This window comes from Rhinichthys klamathensis, unplaced genomic scaffold, assembly GCF_029890125.1.
Source record: "Rhinichthys klamathensis goyatoka isolate OS25496 unplaced genomic scaffold, OSU_Roscu_1.1 h1tg000523l_1, whole genome shotgun sequence".
Classification (NCBI taxonomy): domain Eukaryota; kingdom Metazoa; phylum Chordata; class Actinopteri; order Cypriniformes; family Leuciscidae; genus Rhinichthys; species Rhinichthys klamathensis.
The window spans coordinates 187,485-210,337 of NW_026607002.1; the positions used below are offsets into that span (position 1 = coordinate 187,485).

At 42.6% G+C, this 22,853-nt stretch overlaps 1 protein-coding gene across 2 annotated transcripts in view; it reads right to left on the bottom strand.

The window, feature by feature from the left end:
* Positions 1-22,853, bottom strand: part of LOC130073042 (synaptic vesicle glycoprotein 2C-like) — a 61,081-nt gene that overhangs the window by 14,037 nt on the left and 24,191 nt on the right. For both annotated transcript variants that reach the window (XM_056238436.1, XM_056238437.1), the window contains exons 3-5: positions 18,852-19,032; positions 15,028-15,179; positions 1,167-1,300 (exon numbers count right to left, since the gene is read on the bottom strand). In XM_056238436.1, coding sequence (XP_056094411.1) covers positions 1,167-1,300; positions 15,028-15,179; positions 18,852-19,032 — 467 coding nt within the window. The remainder of the gene's footprint in view (positions 1-1,166; positions 1,301-15,027; positions 15,180-18,851; positions 19,033-22,853) is intronic.

Here is a 22,853-nt window from a genome sequence, read left to right on the forward strand (position 1 = left end):
TTCTCGTTTGGACTTTTATGTTTAGTTTGATTTAGTTTCCTGTTTCTATTTTGTAGTTCTTTTGCCCTTTAAATTGGTCAGCTGTATTCCTTCCCTTCATGTTCTTTGTTTTCCCATGAATTTCCCCAAATTATCCCATGATTTCCTCATCCTCAAGCCATCCTAGGTGTATATGACATTCTTCTTCCAGCCAAACACAATCAGAGGTTATATTAAAAAATATCCTGGCTCTTCCCAACTTTATCATGGGAGTGAACGGTACCATTTTTTTAAAGCCCAAAAAGCGCATCCATCCATCATAAAAGTTCATTAACCAGGGGGTTATGAAGGCCTTCTGAAGCGAAGCCAAGCGTTTTTGTAAGGAAAATATCCATAATTATAACTTTCTAAGCTATAATCACCAGTTTCCAGTAATGGATATCCGCGCGTTCACTAGAGAGTCGAGTTCTGGCGCATGACGTAGGATGTAGGCGTAGCGTTAGCTTAGGTGAGAGGAGACGCCTCTCGCGGTTCAAACTAAGATTTTGTTCATCTTGATTTCTCACAGCGTGTGTGTGTGTGTGTGTGTGTTTTCTGTGCGAGTCGGATGGTCCCTTCGGACTTGTCTCTCAGACAAGCAGATAGACATTTAGCCTATTATAAAGCTCGTTTTGAGGAGAATTGGGTTGTAGCTCGTTGTCTAGGTTACTGTGATTGTAAATAGGTGTCGTTTGTGTTTTAACAACGTTTAGCTCAAGAATATCGATCCAGGAAGTTCGAATAGGATGTGAATATATTGCCAACTTCACTGAACTGCTTGAGTTAAGCACTGACCGCATTTCTTTATATTTGAGTCCAAGTTCAAACACTATGAAACGCTCCATTAACGTACGGAGCTCTGAAACACTGCCAGCGGGACATTAAACAGGAAGTGTCTGTCCGAAATCCCAACAGGTTTTGCTCGGGAGCGCAAATATCTTTGCGAGGGAACGACCGTTCTATTAAAATTTTTAACAAATGATCCTTTTGAGGTCCATAAAAGAAAAGAAGGGCATACAGCATTAGAACAACACCAGGGTGAGTAAAGGGTGTTGAGGGTGACTTTTCATTTTAGGGTGAACTATTCTTTTAAATAACACTAAAATCACACAGTTTGGCACACATGTGATCATGCAGACTTTCATTACCTCCAGGTAGAAGCGTGGACTCTCCGGCATGAACGTGAGCGCAACGACCGCAGAGACGCAGGGCAGCGCGCAGACCACCACAAACACACGCCAACTGTGGAACTGATACGCTGAACCCATACTGAAGCTCCAGCCTGCACACACACACACACACACACAAACACACACACAGAGAACATTAAACAACCATAAACAGCTGAGATAAAAACTTTTATATTTATTCCTTTCATTTGATGTGCCCAAAACTATGGAAGCTTGTTTCCGCCACAGAATAAAAAAATAAAAAAGGTAATTGTGACTGAAAGTCAGAATTGCGTGAAACAAAGTCAGAATTGCGTGTTATAAAGTCAGAATTGCGTGAAATAAAGTCGCAATTGCATGTTATAAAGTCAGAATTGATTGATATAAAGTCGCAATTGCATGTTATAAAGTCAGAATTACGAGATATAAAGTCAGAATTGATTGATATAAAGTCGAAATTGCGTGTTATAAAGTCAGAATTACGAGATATAAAGTCAGAATTGATTGATATAAAGTCAGAATTGCGTGTTATAAAGTCAGAATTGATTGATATAAAGTCAGAATTACGAGATATAAAGTCAGAATTGATTGATATAAAGTCGAAATTGCGTGAAATAAAGTCGCAATTGCGTGTTATGAAGTCAGAATTGTGAGATATAAACTATTCTGAGGGGAAAAAAGTTAGTCTTTTTTTTCCCTTAGAATTGGCCTGATAACTCGCAATTGCGAGTTTATATCTCACAATTCTGAGAAAATATGTCAGAATTTCGAGATATAAACTCGCAATTATGTGTTATAAAGTCAGAATTGCGAGATAAAAAGTCTCAATTCTGTCTTTCTTTCTTGCAATTGTGACTTTATTTCTCAGAATTGCGACTTTATATCTCGCAATTGCGACTTTATTTCTCAGAATTGCGACTTTATTTCTCAGAATTGCGACTTTATATCTCGCAATTGCGACTTTATTTCTCAGAATTGCGACTTTATTTCTCACAATTCTGACTTCATATCTCGCAATTGTGAGATAAAAAGTAGAAATTATTATTTATTTATTTTTCTTCAGTGGCGGAAACAAGCTTCCACACAAAACCACTTACATATGAGAGAAAATACACATTGTTCAGAAGAAAATGAAGTAAAAAATATGTTTGTTCTGTGTTGCACATGAAATTCAACTTTAACCAGTTGTTTGAAATTTATTGACACTAATGTGAAGTTATTTATGTACAATTTGAAAGCACAAAACACCTATAACAAAAAAGTACTGTGGCATTACCATGATAAAATGATGGTATCAGTTAAAACTATTGTACTCCATAATTAATTACCATTATTAACCATGGTATTTACATGATAGTCTAAGATACTTCAAAGAATATAATGGTGCAACAGTTTCGTAAAATAGTATTAAGATTGTACCTCGTCCAAAAAACACGGTATTACTATGGTAAACATCCCCAAAACAGTGGTATTTAAAAAAGTATGTGTAAAGTAATTTGAATAGTACAATATTATTTAATATTATTATTTTTGAATAGTACAATAATATTATTATTATTGTAAACAGCTATCAGCTGCAGGGGGTGACAGGGAGACGTCCCTGTCACTGCTCCGCCACCTGGAGACGTTCCAGAATTAAAGGAGCGAAACGTCGGTGAACGGTGGTTTCTGGCTGATGACCCTGCAGCTGACCCATGGGCACTGGAGGAGGTGCGACAGGCAGCAATGCCCAGCAGGTGGTAACATCTTCCTGTGCAATTACTGAAGTTCTGGCGAACCCAGTGACTACTGTGAATAGGGCAGTTGGAGTCCAGGGAAGACTGGAGGACAGCCAGGAAAGACTGGATGGCAGCAGGGAAAGACCGCACCGGGAGTGGGTGGCTAGTTACCTAACCCACTAGTCTTTTGCGAGAGAGACACCCAAACCTAACTACAAAGAAACGTAACGAGAAACAACCCGCGGGCCCTCCGAGAGGTGGGATGAAAGATGGGCCCAACAGGACAGACCACACGGTGACGACGGCAACGAACATGGACAACGAGAACACCAGAACTCCAGTAAACGAGGAGAAGATCCTCAGAAAGTGTGCATGTGGATGGGAGAAAGTGACCACGTTTAGGGGCTTACGGATTCATCAGGGGAAAGCGAAGTGTGGACAGAAAGGCCAACAGCAACCTTGCACTGCGTTAGCAGGTGAGACAAGAAGGACCAAAAGCCAGGGAAAAAACCACAGAGCCGAAGGACCTAACGTTGCTGAAGGCATGAGAGTCACAGAGGAAGGTCCCCTGGTGGAGGCTGAGCCTCCACGTGTGCATGAAGACCCAGTCCCCAACACGTTAGACAGAACAGAGCCAAATGAAGAGACCAAAGAACCAGCCAGAAGGAGTAAGCTGAAGTGGCCGAAGTCAAATGAAGCAGAGGCATGGCGCAATTTGGACTTGGACCTGATCAAGACCCTAGAGGGATCACTGCGAGGAGGGGGCGAGACTAAGCTTAACCTGATTGGAGACATAATATACCAGACCTGCAAAGACAAGTTTGGCGAAATTGTCCCCAAACAGAGGACCGCCAGGAGAGAGAAGGGAAGGAGGGAAAGGGAAATCCTCCAACTTGTGCAAAGGCGTCGGCAACTCCGCAAGAACTGGAGGAAGGCAACCCACGCAGAGAGAGAGGGTCTGAAAGTCCTGTGGGAGGAGGTCCGGAAAAGGCTAGCCGGGCTTCGCAGAGCTGAACGCATCCGCAAGCGCAACCAGCGGAAGCAGAGAGAGCGAGCCAACTTCTTCAAGGATCCCTTCAAGCATGCCAGACAACTATTGGAGGAAAAGAAGAGTGGCAGGCTCGAAACCACCAAGGAGAAACTGGAGCAGTATGTCAAAGAGCAGTACAGTGATCCACAAAGGAGCGTCCCTTTAGGAACTCCAGGATACGTGCCCCAGCCGGCAAAGCCAACAGTTGAGTTCAACATCATGCCCCTCAAGCTCAGCGAAGTCAGGCAAGTCGTGGAGAAGGCAAGGTCCTCTTCCGCACCTGGTCCCAATGGGGTCCCCTACAAGCTTTATAAGAACTGCCCCAAGGTACTAGAGCTACTATGGTATCTGATGAGAACTGCCTGGAAAAAGCAAATAATTCCATTTGAGTGGCAAAGAGCGGTAGCAGTCTTCATACCTAAGGAAACGAACTCCAAAGACATCAGCCAATTCCGGAACATTGCACTACTGAATGTAGAAGGAAAGATCTTCTTCTCAGTGCTAGCCAGGAGGATGACTAACTATCTGCTCGAGAATGGCTATGTTGACACCAACTGCCAGAAGGCAGGAGTTCCAGGTTTCCCAGGATGTGTAGAGCACTCCACTATGATCTGGGACCAGATCCAGAAGGCCAAGCGGGAGAAGACCGACCTGCATGTCATCTGGCTTGACCTTGCCAACGCGTACGGATCAGTTCCGCATCAGCTGGTCAACTATGCCATGGAATTCTTCCACATGCCCACCTGCGTCAAGAGCCTGGTAGCTCAGTACTATAGCAACTTGCAGATGTGTTTTTCCCTCCAGGACTTCACCACCGGATGGCAGCGGCTCGAAGTAGGAATTGCGATGGGGTGTACTATTTCTCCAATACTGTTTGTAGCAGCCTTTGAGATAATCCTCATCGGGGCAAGGCAAATGGTTGGGGGGATCAAACTGCCAACTGGCAAGAGGCTTCCCCCACTGAGGAGTTACATGGATGATGTCACCAGCCTCCTTCAGACAGCAGCATGCACATCAAGACTGCTGAAGAGGATGGACGAATTGATGTCATGGGCAAGAATGAAGATCAAGCCCTCCAAGTCTCGGAGCTTGTCCCTCAGGAGAGGAGTCAGAAATGACAATACCATCTTCGTCATTGGAGGGGAAAAAATCCCACTTCTATCAGAGCAACCGATCAAAAGCCTGGGGAGGCAGTACACTGCAGACCTATCTGACAAACAGATGGGGAAAACCGTCATGAAGCAGCTCTCCGACGGACTGGCAAGGATCGACCAAAGCCAACTCCCTGGGAAGTTTAAGGTCTGGTGCTACCAGTTTACACTCTACAGGAGGGTGATGTGGCCCCTGAAAATGAGTGAGATTCCCTCATCAACTGTAAGTAAGATGGATGGAAAAGCCAACTCATTCATCCGAAAGTGGTTGGGGTTGCCACGGTGCCTATCTGAAACCGGTCTATTTGGAAAAAACATGCTGCAGCTGCCACTGCAGTCCATACAGTTGGGCTACATGCAAGAAAAGACCAGGTTGGTTCTCGAGCTGAGGGAGTCCACAGACGAGTCAGTAAAGAACGCAAATGCCAAGGTTCCTACTGGCCGCAAGTGGAATGCCCAAACCGAGGTCGATCAAGCTGTCGGTCGGCTACAACACCGGGAGATCATGGGCAGAGTTCAGGTAGGAAGAGCAGGTCTAGGATGGGGAGAGACGCCACGCTTTTGGTCCAAGGCCAATCGCAAGCAAAGGAAGGAGATGGTGGTAGCAGAGGTGACGAGGATGGAGGAAGATCGCTACAAAATCAAGGCCGTGGCGCAGGGTCGACAAGGAAGCTGGACAACCTGGGAGGGAATCATGAACCGGAACATCAGTTGGTCAGACGTGTGGAAGATCCCACAGGCAAGACTTAGTTTCCTTATTCGTTCAACCTACGACACGCTTCCCTGCCCTCGGAACCTCCACCAGTGGTTTGGAAATGAAGAATCCTGCGTACTCTGCAATGCTCCCAACGCAAGTCTCCAGCACATCTTGGCAGGCTGTAAGATCGCTCTCTCACAGGGACGCTACAGATGGCGCCACGATCAGGTCCTGAGAAAGCTAGCCGAAGTACTTGAGGAGTGTCGACAGGGTGGCAACCAACCACCATCAGCAGAGGACCCCACCATCTTTGTGTCGGAAGGAGGGGTAAGGAGAAGCACCAGATCAAGAGAAACAGCAAGGCTCTTCTCCCCCAACCAGGAGTGGGACATGAGGGTTGACCTAGATAAGCAGCTCCGGTTCCCCACGGAGATAACCACCACATCTCTCCGGCCAGACATAGTGGTGTGGTCAACCAAGGCGAGATCGACGCACCTCATTGAGCTCACTGTACCACTGGAGGAGGGGATCGAGGCCGCCTTCGAACGGAAGAAGGCCAAGTACTCGGAGCTTGCTGCCGAGTGCCGGGAGGCTGGCTGGAAGACGACCATCCACCCAGTGGAGGTCGGATGCCGAGGTTTCCTTGGGGTGTCAACCATACGCCTCTTGAGGGAAGCAGGAGTGGCCGGAGGGAGGCTAAGGAGGGCAACAAAGGATCTGGCAGAGGAGGCAGAGAAAGGTAGCTTTTGGCTCTGGCTGAGGAGGAAAGATAGGTGTTGGGGGAAGAACAGCTAACCCCAGATAACAGCAGCAGGGAGAACAGCTATCAGCTGCAGGGGGTGACAGGGAGACGTCCCTGTCACTGCTCCGCCCACCTGGAGACGTTCCAGAATTAAAGGAGCGAAACGTCGGTGAACGGTGGTTTCTGGCTGATGACCCTGCAGCTGACCCATGGGCACTGGAGGAGGTGCGACAGGCAGCAATGCCCAGCAGGTGGTAACATCTTCCTGTGCAATTACTGAAGTATTTGAAATAGATTATTATTAATTACAATAGTAACCTTGCACAGTACCATGATGTTTTTTGGTTTTGTTGATGACACAAGCAAATGCGGTTCAGAACAACACAAAATACACAAGTGATTTCCACAAACGCCTCTGCAACTAAATTTCACAGTGAATAAGTTTGTTTGGTGTGTGTGTGTGTGTGTGTGTGTGTGTGTGTGTGTGAAGAGGAGTCGATTAAGAATGCCTGCAGGAGTAATACTGCTGAAAAAAACACTCTCACTGAAAAATAACCATTAAAGTTGGTATCATTTTCCACATGGCTGCTGCTCTCTGACGCTGCGGAGAATGTCTAGAGGCGGAGCGGCACCATATGGTGTGTGTGTGTGTGTGTTTTATTCAGAAACTGAGAAACAGTGAGCGATGGAGCTGAGCAAGATGCTTACAGGACAGCTGCGGGGGAACGGAGAGGAACAAACGGGAGACGCTTAAAGGGAAATTCTGTCATCATTTACTCACTTCAGACACAAATGGAGTTTAGCAGAATGTTCACGCTGCTCTTTTCAATACAATGACGGTGGATGGGGACTGGGGCTGATGAGCTACAGAAAACAGCAGAAACACCAGAAAAGGAGTTCATATGATTTGTGCACCATAAAATATGTGTCAAAAGCTGACCATTTGTTTAGCAAAGTAGGCTGAAGAGAAAACTAGATGCATGATGATAGAATTTTCCCTTGTGGGGGAATTTTCTTTAAACTCCCTTTAAAAAAATAGTTTTCCCCCTTTCAAGTACAAAGTCTTTAGGACCAAGCCTGCAAAGCAAACGAAATGAAACGGACCTGAACTGAACGGACCCAAACTGAACTGAATTGAACTGAACAGACCGGAACGGAACGGACCGGGCCTGAACTGAACTGAACCGAACGGACCGGGCCTGAACTAAACTGAACTGACCGGACCGGAACTGAACTGAACAGACCGGACCGGACCGGAACTGAACAGACCAGACCGGACCGGACCGGACCGGAACTGAACCAAATGGACCGGGCCTGAACTAAACTGAACTGACCGGAACTGAACTGAACTGAACCGAACGGACTGGGCCTGAAGTAAACTGAACTGACCGGACCGGACCGGAACTGAACTGAACAGACCGGATCGGAACTGAACTGAACAGACCGGATCGGAACTGACCAGAACTGAACTGAACTGAACCGAACGGACCGGTCCTGAACTAAACTGAACTGAACAGACCGGACCGGAACTGAACTGAACTGACCGGACCGGAACTGAACTGAACGGACCGGGCCTGAACTAAACTGAACTGACCGGACCGGAACTGAACTGAACAGACCGGATCGGAACTGACCGGACCGAACTGACCGGACCGGAACTGAACTGAACAGACCGGACCGGACCGGAACTGAACGGACCGGACCGGACCGGACCGGGCCTGAACTAAACTGAACTGAACAGACCGGACCAGACCAGACCAGACCGGAACTGAACCGAACCGAACGGACCGGGCCTGAACTAAACTGAACTGAACAGACCGGATCGGACCGGAACTGAGCGGAATGAAACTAGTTTAGTTTCGTTTCATTTTGTTTAATTCAGCTCAAAGTAAACTAAATAATCTGGAAGCAATTTTTAAAAAAAGTTTCACATAATACATGTATTGAATAAATATTTTAATTGATATGTAAATAATGATAATTACATACACACATACAAACTATATAAAATACAATATATATATATATATATAAAAATCTGCAAATTAAAAAATTTACACATATATAATTAATATATATATATTGGATCATCAAAGGTTAGCAGCAAAGACATTGATTAATAAAGTGAGATTAAATACATAAAGTATATTTGTGTAATTTAACTTATTTATTGCAGTTCTGTGTTATTTATTTATTTATTTATTTATTTATTCTGTATTTCACTGTTTTTATTATTTTCAAGGAATATATATATATAATGTAGTTATAGCTATTTATTTATTTTTCTATGTTTTGTCCATAGTGCTGGTCATATTTACACCCGTTGCAGTTTGCACACACACACACACACACACACACACACACACACACACACACACACACACACACACACACACACACACACACACACACACACACACACACACACACACACACACACACACACACACACACACACACACACACACACACACACACACACACACACACACCCCTGTAGTCTCTGAGCACTAATGTCTTCTAGCTTCTAATGCAATTACTCTCTCTCGGCTGTAAGAGGCCGTAGGGGACACACACAGAAACATCACCGCAGAGACCAAAGTTATTACATCCTTAAAACCCGCGCACTCACAACCTCTCTCTCTCACGCTGCAAACTATATCCATCCTAAACAATATACAAGATCAGAGAAATACTGTGTCCACAATGATAGTACACTGGGAATAAGCCAAAGGTGCTCAGACGGTTTCATGTACACTAATACCTCAGAGACTGCTCTGTCAGAGCTCAGGACACACAAGTATACTCAGTTAAGTCTCATTTAAAAGTATAATGTTCATCTCAGATTTTCCCCCTAAAATTCCTTAGAGAAAATTACTCCCAGTACCCTAAAACCATAAACCAAAATGTATTTGAAATACATTTATTTCATACTAAGTATTCTTCAAATCCATGAACATATTTACTGACATATCGTTTGAAACTTACTGATTGTAACGTGATGCGGTGAAGGCAGATAGGAGGCTGGATCCAAACGCAGTTTACACGCTTTATTTAAACAAACTATACACTTAAACAGAGACTTGGAACAGGAAAGACCAACACTCACGTTAATCCTGAAACATATAACAACTCACAAAGACAGGACAGAAACACAGGGCTTAAATAATCAGGGACAAACGAGCTAACAGGATAACAAGGGGGCGTGGGAAAATCAGAAACACCTGGGAAAACTAATGAACAAGACAGGGAACCAAAGAACATGACAGGACACAAACCCACATCGTGACATAACCCCCCCCTTAAGGGCGGCTCCTGAAGCCCAATAAAACAAACAAAAGTCCAGGAGGGCGGTCTTGGGGGAGGGATGGGGGCGCAGAGCGTGGGCGGACCAGACTGGGCCGAAGGCCAGGGCGGAGCAGGACGAGGCGAAGGCCAGGGCGGAGCAGGACGAGGCGAAGGCCAGGGCGGAGCAGGACGAGGCGAAGGCCAGGGCGGAGCAGGACGAGGCGAAGGCCAGGGCGGAGCAGGACGCGATGGCGGCCATGGAGGTGAAGCCCCTGCAGACGACCATGGCGGCGCAGCCCTCATGGTCTCCTCACCGGACCCTTGGCCCCCCCCCAAAAAATACTTGGGGAAATCCACGGGTTCAGGAAAGCCCTCCCGGAGCTTGAAGGGAGCAGGCAGGGCGAGGCGCAGAGGCGGGGCCGGCAGGGCGAGGCGCAGAGGCGGGGCCGGCAGGGCGAGGCGCCTGGGAACGCCCTCCGGAGCCTGGCGAGCCAAACGAGTCCTCCTCCTCCTGCGACGGCGCTTCACTGGGCTTGAAACTTTCACTTGGCTGGATTCACTTGACTTGGAACTTGACTCACTTGACTTGGAACTTGACTCACTTGACTCGGCGGAACTTGACTCACTTGACTCGGCGGCAGGGGCGGACTGGCCATCTGTGTGATCTGGAGTATCACAGAACGGCCGGTACTCCAGGACGGCCAGCGGGCCGGCCCACCACCCGCCACACACGCAGTCATCACCTGTTTTTTCCCCCCACTAATCTGTTTCACACTCCAGTACTGTAGGTGGCAGCAATGCACCTTTAAGTTGGATGCCAGCGCGGAGCATTATCAGCTCGGCCCAAAAAAACTGCGATCGCGGCCGAAGCAGCTGTGCGGACTGATCTCGATCACGCGAACATTATTACACAGAGTTGCGCGATCCACTGAGAAGCATTTCAATTCAGCGCAGAATTCTCTATCTCTATTATAAACCCACAGATGGCTGTGATTTAAGCTAGTTAAAAGCCAGATTAAACAGCGCTGATATTCTCAACATCTTGACGCAAAAAAACAGGCGAAACATTGTTCCAAGAACAAACCAGTTAGAAGACATTTCACTCCACAACATGAATTAACTGTAACTTAGTAAAACAAACTTTTTTGGCAGAAATGTGCCTGTATTCATATTAAAAATGCTGTTATATTAATAGTCATGTAGGCCTATAAATGTAGGCTATTAAATGTAATGCAGTAATGTTTTTGTTTAGAAGTTATGGCAGTTTATTTATTTATTTTGCATTACATATTTATACTAAATGTTTATGCTACAATAGGTTTTTAGAGAATAATATATATATATATATATATATATATATATTACAAATTTTTCAGGAATTGTTGAACCAGAATATCAAGATATTTTATTATTTCGCATATGATGGTGAAAAGTAAAAAAGTAAAAGTTAAAAGTAAAGGTAAGGTAAAAAAAACACCACCATGTTATATGTATAATAAATATTTTTGAGTATAGCCCTTCTAGATTATTTTATCCCTTGAGGTAGCCCTCGCACACAAAAAGGTTGGAGACGCCTGGTATATAGTAACTATATGTTTTATAATTACAAGTTTGTGTAATTAGGGTTTCTGTAGCCAGTGACATTTCATTATTTGTATTTTATTAACAATCCAGATGTAATGGCATTGTACATTTTTTTGTTTTTATTTGAAGACTGAGGCTTCATTAATAAACAAAACCCCAATTGTCATCATTGTTTTTGAGATATTACTTGCTGTGAATACCTTGTCTGATATAGGTTACAGTATTGTGGCATAGTATCAGGACATCCTAGTGGCTAGGGGCGAATGGCTGGATGATGGGCCTATTTGGGAGAAAGTCCAGGGCTGTTTTTTAGCCCCAGTCCGTCCCTGCTCGGCGGCACTTGACTCACTTGACTCGGCGGCACTTGACTCGTTCGCGCCGGCTGGCACGCGTTCAAACTCCGGTTCGGCTGGCGAAACCTCCGCCGCGGTTTCTGGATTAGCAAAATCAACAGGACCAGTGCGGAATACGGGCTCGAGGGGTCCGACACGAAGAGTGGGTTTGGCGGAGCAGACGTGCAGCGCGGGTTCGGCTGAGCTGACGTGAATTGCAGGCTTGTGGAGCGCGGGCGCGACCGGGCTGATGTGAAGCGCAGGCTCTCGCAGCTTCTCCACGCCCACGGTAAACGAAGAGCCGCTCCACAACAGGGCCAGGTCGATATACCACTCTAAAGACCCGTGCGGATCAGGTTCGGGCATCAGAGACCGGAGTGGTTCCGATAATCCCCCGCGGAAGAAGATCAACAAGCACTGGGTGCTCATTTGCGCGAGATGTGCCAGTTCAAGGAATTCTGCGACATATTCCTCGATGGCGCGATTCTCTTGACGGAGACGGAGAATCTGGACGTCTGGACTCCAGAAAGGCATGGCTGCTGGATCACGATGCGGTGAGTTGTTCTGTAACGTGATGCGGTGAAGGCAGATAGGAGGCTGGATCCAAACGCAGTTTACACGCTTTATTTAAACAAACTATACACTTAAACAGAGACTTGGAACAGGAACGACCAACACTCACGTTAATCCTGAAACATATAACAACTCACAAAGACAGGACAGAAACACAGGGCTTAAATAATCAGGGACAAACGAGCTAACAGGATAACAAGGGGGCGTGGGAAAATCAGAAACACCTGGGAAAACTAATGAACAAGACAGGGAACCAAAGAACATGACAGGACACAAACCCACATCGTGACACTGATATAAATATTATAGTTAAACTTTATGTGTGGAGTACTTCTTTATTGCACAATGCACTTTTTTTTTTTTTATAAAAAAACAAACAAAGCCCAGGTGGGAAAAAGTAATGCAAAAAGTAACGTATTTTCCATAAGAAGTAACTAAGTAATGAAATTAGTTCGTTTTTTAGGGAGTAAAGCCATATTTATATATACATATACCGGTATATATATATACACACACACACATACACAAAAATAAATAAATAAAACAAATGTAAATAGGTTTCATATATAAACCCTAAAGGCTGAGTTCATTATGTGGCGTCTCACACAGATGTGTTTACTCCAGACGGATCAATATCTGCCACATGTGCTCCAGATAAAAAAAGAGCAAGTCTGGATCACTTTTTGGCAGTGGCAATAACACTCATTACAAGGCCGCAGCGCTCCGTGTGTGTGTGTGTGTGTGTGAGGAATAACCCCACGGGTGCGTGTTTATCAGTCACCATAGAGAATCTCATTATATAGATTATGTGTGTAATGGAGTGTGTTCATGGACCACTGACTCTAGAGAGACACACCAGCACAACACAGTGAATAACACAGCACATCGGTATTCACTGCAGCTCCAGCTCCCATCACAAACTAGCTAAACCAGAGCTTAACAACTGAACATGGAACGTATTTATATGGCTATACTACTTAATTGAGGAACAATGATCATATTAACCTTCACAGATGGCATCCATGTAGATAAAAACTAGCATAGACCAGTGCTAATAACTACGGAGGCGTATTGCATTCACTTGAGGAAAAGAAAATCTACTCTGTTGTTCTGAATTAACGAGTTAATTATCTCAGAATTACGAGATAATTTTTCATGAAAAAAAGTTTTTGCTCTGTTTTTCTGAATTAACGAGTTAATTATCTCAGAATTACGAGATAATTTTTCATGAAAAAAGTTTTTGCTCTGTTGTTCTGAATTAACGAGTTAATTATCTCAGAATTACGAGATAATTTTTCATGGGAAAAAAGGTTTGCTCTGTTTTTCTGAATTAACGAGTTAATTATCTCAGAATTACGAGATATTTTTTCATGAAAAAAAAAGTTTTTGATCTGTTTTTCTGAATTAACGAGTTAATTATCTCAGAATTATGAGATAATTTTTCATGAAAAAAAGTTGTTGCTCTGTTTTTCTGAATTAACAAGTTAATTATCTCAGAATTACGAGATAATTTTTCATGAAAAAAAGTTGTTGCTCTGTTTTTCTGAATTAACGAGTTAATTATCTCAGAATTATGAGATGATTTTTCAAGGAAAAAAGTTTTTGCTCAGTTTTTCCTGAATTAACGAGTTAATTATCTCAGAATTAAAAGATCATTTTTCATGGAAAAAAGTTTTTGCTGTTTTTCTGAATTAACGAGTTAATTATCTCAGAATTATGAGTAACTCATTAATTCATAAAAACAGAGTGAAAAAAAAAATTTTCAAGAAAAATTTCTCTCATAATTCTGAGATAATTAACTCATTAATTCAGAAAAACAGATCAAAAAAAATTTCCATGAAAAATGATCTCGTAAATTCTGAGATAATTAACTCGTTTATTCAGAAAAACAGATCAAAAACTTTTTTTCCATGAAAAAATATCTCGTAATTCTGAGATAATTAACTCGTTAATTCAGAAAAACAGAGCAAAAACTTTTTTTTTCATGAAAAAATATCTCGTAATTCTGAGATAATTAACTCGTTCATTCGCAAAAACAGTCGATTTTTTTTCCTCGAGTGAATGCAATACGCTTCCGTAAATAACAATCTTAACACCAGCTAACAAAAGACTAGCATTACCTGTCTAAAATTAAAAGTTTCTACTTCAGAACAAAAGTTGGAGGACGTGCAGAACACACACACACACACTCTCGCCCGCTCCTGCAGTGATGAAGGCATTGCGGCAGAACCGTTTCAGCACACGCCACTGCCTCCTGACCACAGAAACAGTGCTAAAACAAGAGACGCTAATCAATTGACCTCAATTACCAGCACAGTATCTCGCAGGACACCAGCAGCCCCCGTATATCTGCGCTTGTTTACACTCCCACGGAAAATTACCCATCATCCTCTCATAATGAGATGATGAAGGACAGAGAGGCTTTCTGTTCAGCAGAAGAGCACGAGAGGCTTCCCAGAGGATCAGTTATGTGATATCAGCACAGACATTTGTCGCATTCTCATCAAATTGCATCTTGTTCGGTGCTGATGTGTGATATTGTCTGCTAGCAGGATAGCAGGATTTTATTCAAACTGAAAACAAATCTGAAATCATATCAATGCAAAGCAGCCGTACAGATCACTGTTTCTGGATGTGAAAGCTGCTCCGTCATTGGGTTAAGGGCTGGGTATACAGTACAGTAGTAGTGGAGCTTTATGATTGGTCGCTTGGTGCTGTCACTCACCATAGTGTGGTATAATGGCCCAGGCCATGGCCGAGGCGTAGATCCCGCCCACCATCCAGAACATGCAGAGCCAGCTCAGGTGTTCCCCGCGCTTCTCACGGGCCAGACACTCCGCAAAGTACGAGAACACGATGGGAACCGCCCCGCCAATCCTGCAAAGGAATTTTTATATTTCTTATATATATTTTTAAATGAATCATTTACATGTATTTAAAGAAATAATAACATTAGCAAATATATTTTAAGATTTATTCAATTTTTTTTAAAGAAGTCTCTTCTGCTCACCAAGGCTGCATTTATTTGATCAAAAATACAGTAAAATAGTGAAATATTATTACAATTTAGACTAGCTGTTTTCTATGTGAATATATTGTAAAGTGTAATTTATTCCTGTGATCAAAGCTGTATTTTCAGCATCATTACTCCAGTCTACAGTGTCACATGATCCTTCAGAAATCACTCTAATATGATGATTTGCTGCTCAAGAAACATTTCTGATTATTATTATCAGAGTTGAAAACAGTTGTGCTGTGGAATATTTTTGTGAAAACCTTGGAACATTTTTTTAGGATCTTTTAATGAATAGCATTTATTTCAAATACATTCTTTGGTAACATTATAAATGTCTTTACTGTCACTTTTGATCCGCTTAATGCATCATTGATATATATATATACAGTATGTATACAGGTGAAACTCGAAAAATTTGAATATCCTGCAAAAGTTATAATTTTGATGATTATGCATTACAGCTAATGAAAACCCCAAATTCAAAATCTCAGAAAATTAGAATATTACATGAAATCAATAAAAAAAAAAAAGGATTTTAAATGCATAAATGTTGGCCCTCTGAAAAGTATAATCATGCATTTGTTAGTTATATATACTAAATATATTAGTTTCACCTTTTAATTTGAATTACTGAAATACATTAACTTTTGCACGATATTCTAATTTTTCGAGTTTCACCTGTATATATATATATATGTGTGTGTGTGTTCATTATTAGCTTACTTACATCGATTCATTTAATTAAATAATCCCCAAATAAAACAAGTATCAAAAATGATTGAAGGGGATTCCTTCACACGGGATTCCTTTGCGCTATTTTTAACACCGACTAAATTACACAAATAAATACATAAATGTGAATACATTTCATCAAATAAAATCAGCCAAGTTCAAAAATGAATAAATTGTCTTATGCTCTTCCTTTGTGATGCATCTAGCTATTTTTGGGCCTGTACTGTGTGTTTCAGTCTGTGTGACCTCTGACCCCCGGCGTCAGACGCGCGGGGTCACTGCACTTCAGTTAGCAATACATCCCTCTCTCTCTCCTCTTACATTACGGGTCTGTGCCAGGAGGTTAAAACAACTGTGACATTGCAGAAGTGCGTGTGTGTGTGTTTTATTCTCAGACAGCAGACATGATGGAGTTGTGCTGTATTCCCACGGCATATTTCCAGCTTCTGAAGTGATCCAATAATCAGAAGATGATTCAAAAGGAGCAAAATGTCAATGCTAGCATTTGTTTTGCAGGTGTATGATTATCAGAAAAGATCATTTCAGTGTTTTACACACTTTATCTGGCTCTATAAACATTTGCAAAACAGATTAACTTATCATGCACCATTGACTCACTGATGCATTAATTTGCTTATTAACTACTTGCATTGGTATCATACATCCATATCACATCAAATCAAAGGCTGATTTCAAGTCTGGTCCAAATAATCCAAGACGGCAAAATAGTGTCGGCCCAGATCCGGCCCACATCTGGTACACGACGTGGAGACACTATGTTGCTGTCTGGGATCAAGTTGAGCACAGGATTTTCTTTCAATTTAATGTTAAAAGTCACTATAAATCAGTCATGTGTGGTTTGACGTTCTGAGGAGTGAAACAATGATTCTGTGATCGATTACTCCCCCTCTTGTCATTCCAAACCAATAAGACTTTTAGGTTACACTTAATTTCGAAAGTCCACTTTAGACACTCTACTAACTATAACTTTGCACCTACATGTCAACTATCTCTCATTAGAGTATTAGTAGACTGTTCGGGTTTGTAGAATAAACTGATATATACTTACAAAGTTACTTATAGTCAGTAGAATGATTGTTGAGGAGCATCAACATAAAGTGTTTGCAGATATTAAAGGAGAACTCCGGCGCAAAATGAACCTTTGGTCTAATAAAACAGTGGTACCTAGTCAATCGTTCTCTGAGATTTGTTTTCAAGATAATCGAATGTAAAGAGTTTTATCTCTAAAAACTGTTTAGCGTATAACGCTAGTAATGGGGGCATTTAATAAGTAAAAAGAAATCGCTAGGTTATACCACTAACAAGGCTCAAAATAGCCCCACACGAACACAGTAACATAATGAGGGTCCCTACATGCAAAACGAAGCATTGAGAACTTTGTAAGTGTACAGACCGTTTAATAAGAAGATAAAGATAAAGACAGTCCACTTCGTGTATACAGACAGGAGCCATCTTTGGAAAACAGTCTCGACTAATCAAACCACGAACGACGTGCTAAGTGAGCTGAACTGTATGAATGGCGTTCGTGGTTTGACTAGCGTTATACGCTAAACAGTTTTTAGAGATAAAACTCTTTACATTCGATTATCATGAAAACAAATCTCAGAGAACGGTTGACTAGGTACCAATGTTTTATTAGACCAAAGGTTCATTTTGCGCCGGAGTTCTCCTTTAAGCAGACAGTCTACTAATACTCTAATGACTGCTAGTTTACATGTAGCTGCAAAGTTACTTATAGTTAGCAGAATGTCTGGTGGGAAAAAGAGAAAGTGGACCATCGAAATAAAGTGTTACCCAAAAATCTTCCGGGTTTGAATGTTTTGAAGCATCGAAAATACATTTTGGTCCTAAAATAACAAAAACTAGGACTTTATTCAGCATTGTATTGTCTTCCGGTTCTGTTGTGGATCCGCGTTCAGTGTCGCTGCTGACGTAAGACGCTGCTGACGTGTGTCTGGTGTGTGTGTGTGTGTGTGTGTGTATTCTGGTTCTGTTGTGGATCCGCGTTCAGTGACGCTGCTGACGTAAGACGCTGCTGACGTGTGTCTGGTGTGTGTGTGTGTGTATTCTGGTTCTGTTGTGGGTCCGCGTTCAGTGCCGCTGCTGACGTAAGACGCTGCTGACGTGTGTCTGGTGCGCCCGTGTATTCGGGTTTAAATAAATATGGCTGGGCAAAAAAATGCAAGTCTTCCTCTGTGTGGAAATCCTTAGACATGTTTGCGAAGATTGTTTTGTTTCCAGCTTGCGTCTCCCTCAGACTCGGGCGCACCAGACACACACACACACCAGACACACGTCAGCAGCGTCTTACGTCAGCAGCGGCACTGAACGCGGATCCACAACAGAACCGGAAGACAATACAATGCTGAATAAAGGCGTAGTTTTTGTTATTTTTGGACCAAAATGTATTTTCGATGCTTCAACACATTCTAACTAACCCACTGATGTCACATGGACTACTTTGATGATGTCTTTATTTCCTTTCTGGACAAGGACAGTATACCGTACATACATTTTCAATGGAGGGACAGAAAGCTCTCGGACTAAATCTAAAATATCTTAAACTGTGTCCTGAAGATGAACGGAGGTCTTACGGGCTTGGGACGACATGAGGGCGAGTCATTAATGACATCATTTTCTTTTTTGGGTGAACTAACCCTTTAAGAACGCTCTGAATAACCTTTCCCACACTGCATTAGCTAAGTAAAGGAAAGATCATCAAAGCCGAAGACGGATGGTTTCCTCCATTCATCCTCATGGAACATGAGCGAGAGACTCACCCGAATCCCGAGAGCATCCTGCAGAAGAGGAAGGTGCCGTAGCCCTGAACGAAGGACGAGAGGAAGGAGAAGAAGCCGTTGACTGACATACACACCAGCAGACACTGCCGTCGGCCCACCTTATCTGACAGACCGCCCCAGAAGAACGCTCCCACCATCATTCCCAGATACACCACACTGCCTGCAGAGGGAATAGCAGTTCATCAGCATCATCATGGAAACACATACTACACACACACACTCATTCTTGTACATCTATCTTTGTGAGGACATTCACTGACATAATGCAATCTCTAGCTTTTCACCCTGACCTTACCCATCACAACTAAGGCCACGTACACAAACACAGCTAAATTCAGTCGTCAGTTCACCTTTTAGTGCTTAAAGCAGCACTAAGTAGGAATTCCGTTTTTGTCAAACAGCGACCCCTAGAGTCGCTGTGGAGCACTTGTACTGTCGTGAATAGCACTCACGCAGAGATGGCTCGCACTCACGGCCGGATCCCCTCCCCCTGTACACCGGTACCTGTTCAGTAGGATGGACGCTGTAACGAGTGGAAATAAGGTATGGCCCCTTTAAGAGCTGCGCGCGCCCTGTTTAACTGTCGGCAGTCTGTATTGTATGTGCGCCTCGAACACCACATGTATACGGCGCCGGATTATTTCTGTTTGATGCTCATTTTATCAGAATTTTATCAGATCTGTTTTTTGCCGTAAAGCAATTTGTTACCTCGCGAGACCTGATATCACACGATACTTCCTAACACTGAGGAGCCCGCCGGGCCAAAGTTGCAAGGGTGGTTTTGCGGCTCACAGGCACCAGGGGGGTGCGAGACGACCACCATTCAATACAAAATCAGTAATATAAACATTACAATGACTCCAAAGCTGTTCGGTTAAGGTAAAAAAGTTACTTAGTTCACCTTTAATCTCGTTCTGCACACACACAGTTCAGTCATTTACGGGAGTGACAACTGCATTCTACAACCGAATTAAAGGGTTAGGGTTGATTACGATTTCACTTTTGTAACTTTAGTTAGTGTGTAATGTTGCTGTTTGAGCATAAACAACATCTGCAAAGTTACGACGCTCAAAGTTTAACGCAAAGGGAGATATTTTCAATTACAGAAGTCGATTTTTAAGGACTACAACAAACGGCTGGTAGGGACTACACGACATTCCTCCCGGGTTAGTGACATCACAAACCCTAGAATTTACATAAACCCCGCCCCCGGGAAAGTGATTTATAGAATATCATGACAGAATATGCTAATCAATGACTAAAAGATAGTTGACTCCACATCAGCTACATAAATTCATCAACTAACCGTTCAGAAACGTCCTGTTGCTTCTACATGTTGTCACTTTTTCTTGAGTCTCTACATCTTTGTCTGGTTTGAACATAAAAGGCTAAAAGTGTTTGAAATTTGCGCGAGGTAATCGGAGCTGCTAACACACACACACACGGGCTCTTGAAGCTCCGCCCTCTGTGCCGGGAGCAGCAGCTCATTTGCATTTAAAGGGACACACACAAAACGAGTGTGGGGTATTTTGAGCCAAAACTTCACATACACACTCTGGGGACATCAGAGACTTATTTAACATCTTGTGAAAAGGGCTTATAGGAACCCTTTAACTCCCAAACAATGCAGGTAGTGACAACCACGTTTACACAAGTTCTACGCAGTGTGTACAGAACCGAACTCAACAACTAGCTGTAAATGACGTATTTTAAACATAGATTGTATAAAACAATGGACTAAAACATAGCCTACGGAGGACGTCATGGACTGAAGAGCATTTTTGAAGCCCAAAGTGGGTGGCGCCGGCCGTCGCCATCTTGACAGCGCGCAATCTCCTGGATAAACTAAAATGGGCAAAGGAGTTAACTGATTAACAGACAGCAGACAAACGGCTAGTAGTGATAGCAGCGGCAATCCACCTGTCACTCAAGTGGCCACGCCCTTAATTATGCAGATATTTAAGGTTTAATATAATTTAAACGGATGAGTTATAAAAAGATTCACCCCCCTCTCAGTCGTCATGAAGGGCAAAATTAGCTAAATAGACCAAAACCACTTTTTCTACCAGGCTGTAAACATGTTTTTTTCTGCTGTAAAGTTAGGCATTTTAACATGGGGGTCTATGGGATTGACTCTCTTTTGAAGCCTGTCTCTAGAGGCCAGTCGATGAATTGCAGTTTAAGTCACTTCCGTGTTGGATTCAAGAGAGACAGGAAAGTTGCCGCTTGATTTTAACGTGAATCAGAGATGTTTCTCTCTTCTGCAAGAAATCACAGGGAAAGCGGTAAGAGCTTTGACTCTTTCATGTTGCCAGATCAAGCCCACAATAAACTGAAATAAATCCAAATACTTTATGTCAAAAATAAGACCAAAATTTCACGACCCACACCTGCTCACTTTAATAACTCCATAAACCTGATCGCTTTATGAGCCAAGCTTAAACAACAAGCTCAAAACTCGAATAATAAGTGGACGTGGTGGCAACACTGCAAACTTAACCGTGACAATGTGACATTAAAAGAAATGTATCAATGGCTCAGATGTTTCTCTTGCAGTTCCTTTGGATAAATAAAACAGACACAAGTCAATAGTTGTCATTCAGTAAGAAATAATATAGAGATATGAAATGAATGAGGAGACAGTTTGAGACATTGTTGAGATTTCTTCTGAAACTCATCTCTCACAGAAATTCACCATTTGATTTGCATTTAACCTCACTTCTGTCTAACAACTGAGATATTAAAGAGATCTCATTAGAGAATTTCCCTATGTGGTCAATAACTGTAACATAAATCACACACACAGCTGTTATTAGTTTCATTGATCCGTTTCCATCACCCCAAGCCACAGTAGAGTTTAAAAGGGCAAATTTAAAGGGACAGCTCACCAAAAAATGTGCACACACACACACACACACACACACACACACACTCTCTTATTGTCATTATCTAAATATTTATGAGGTTTAATATTCTTTTTGTGTTTCGCAGAAGAAAGAAAGTCATACTGGTTTTGATCAACATGAGAGTGAGTAAATAATGACAGAATATTAATTTTTAGATGAGGAAAGTTTAGCCAAAATTGAATGTTCATCTCATTCTGGTTACAAAATGCTTCTGGCGACAAAAAGTTTTGTTTGTTCACATCTTGTGGAATGCATCCATGATATCCTAAGACAATATATAGCTAACTAACACACCTGAGCTCAATAAATAAGAACTGAAGATGACCTACACCGGGCTTTTATTCACTCAAGATGTGCAATGCCTCAACAGAAAGGATAACAGGTGTATATTAATCATTGTTCCTTTATTCCAGCTGTGAGTTCAGAAGGACGGGTTGATCATCACTCATTCCATCCAGTAAAAACACACACACACACACACGCACGCAAATATATAACAGAATAAATCCAGTCCTGTCCACTCATTCAGGATAAAGTAATAAAAATGCAAATTTATGTTGTAGAATGTAAAGTGAAGGCCATTTGATGTGTATGAGCTCGACCAATGAAAACACAGAGGCGCATCTCTGTCTATCTTTCAGTGCTATTTGGTGTTCTTCATCCCTGGCGTTCTCTGTAGAGTACGAGGAGGAGTGTGTGTTATCTCGCTGCGCAGACGTTACGGGCCGCCCTGGTCATCCATTACTGTCTGACAGCACTGAATACTGCGGCTCGCTCTCGCTTTCTAGACCGATACGCTATATTCAGCAGAAGAGCTGCTTTCACAGAGACACATCTACAGTATTACAGTCACTGATCTTTCCATAAAGTACTTGTGCTATATTTTTACATACAGTATATATATATATATACATACTGTGTGTAAAAATACTCTACTAAAATTCTCTACTACAGGAAAACCTATAAAACAGCTTTCGGCTGGAGCTTTAGCTTATTAAAGTGCCCTTATTATGCTATTTTAAAGGATCCTAATTGTGTTTTGGAGTCTCCTACAATAGGTTAACATGCATCTAAC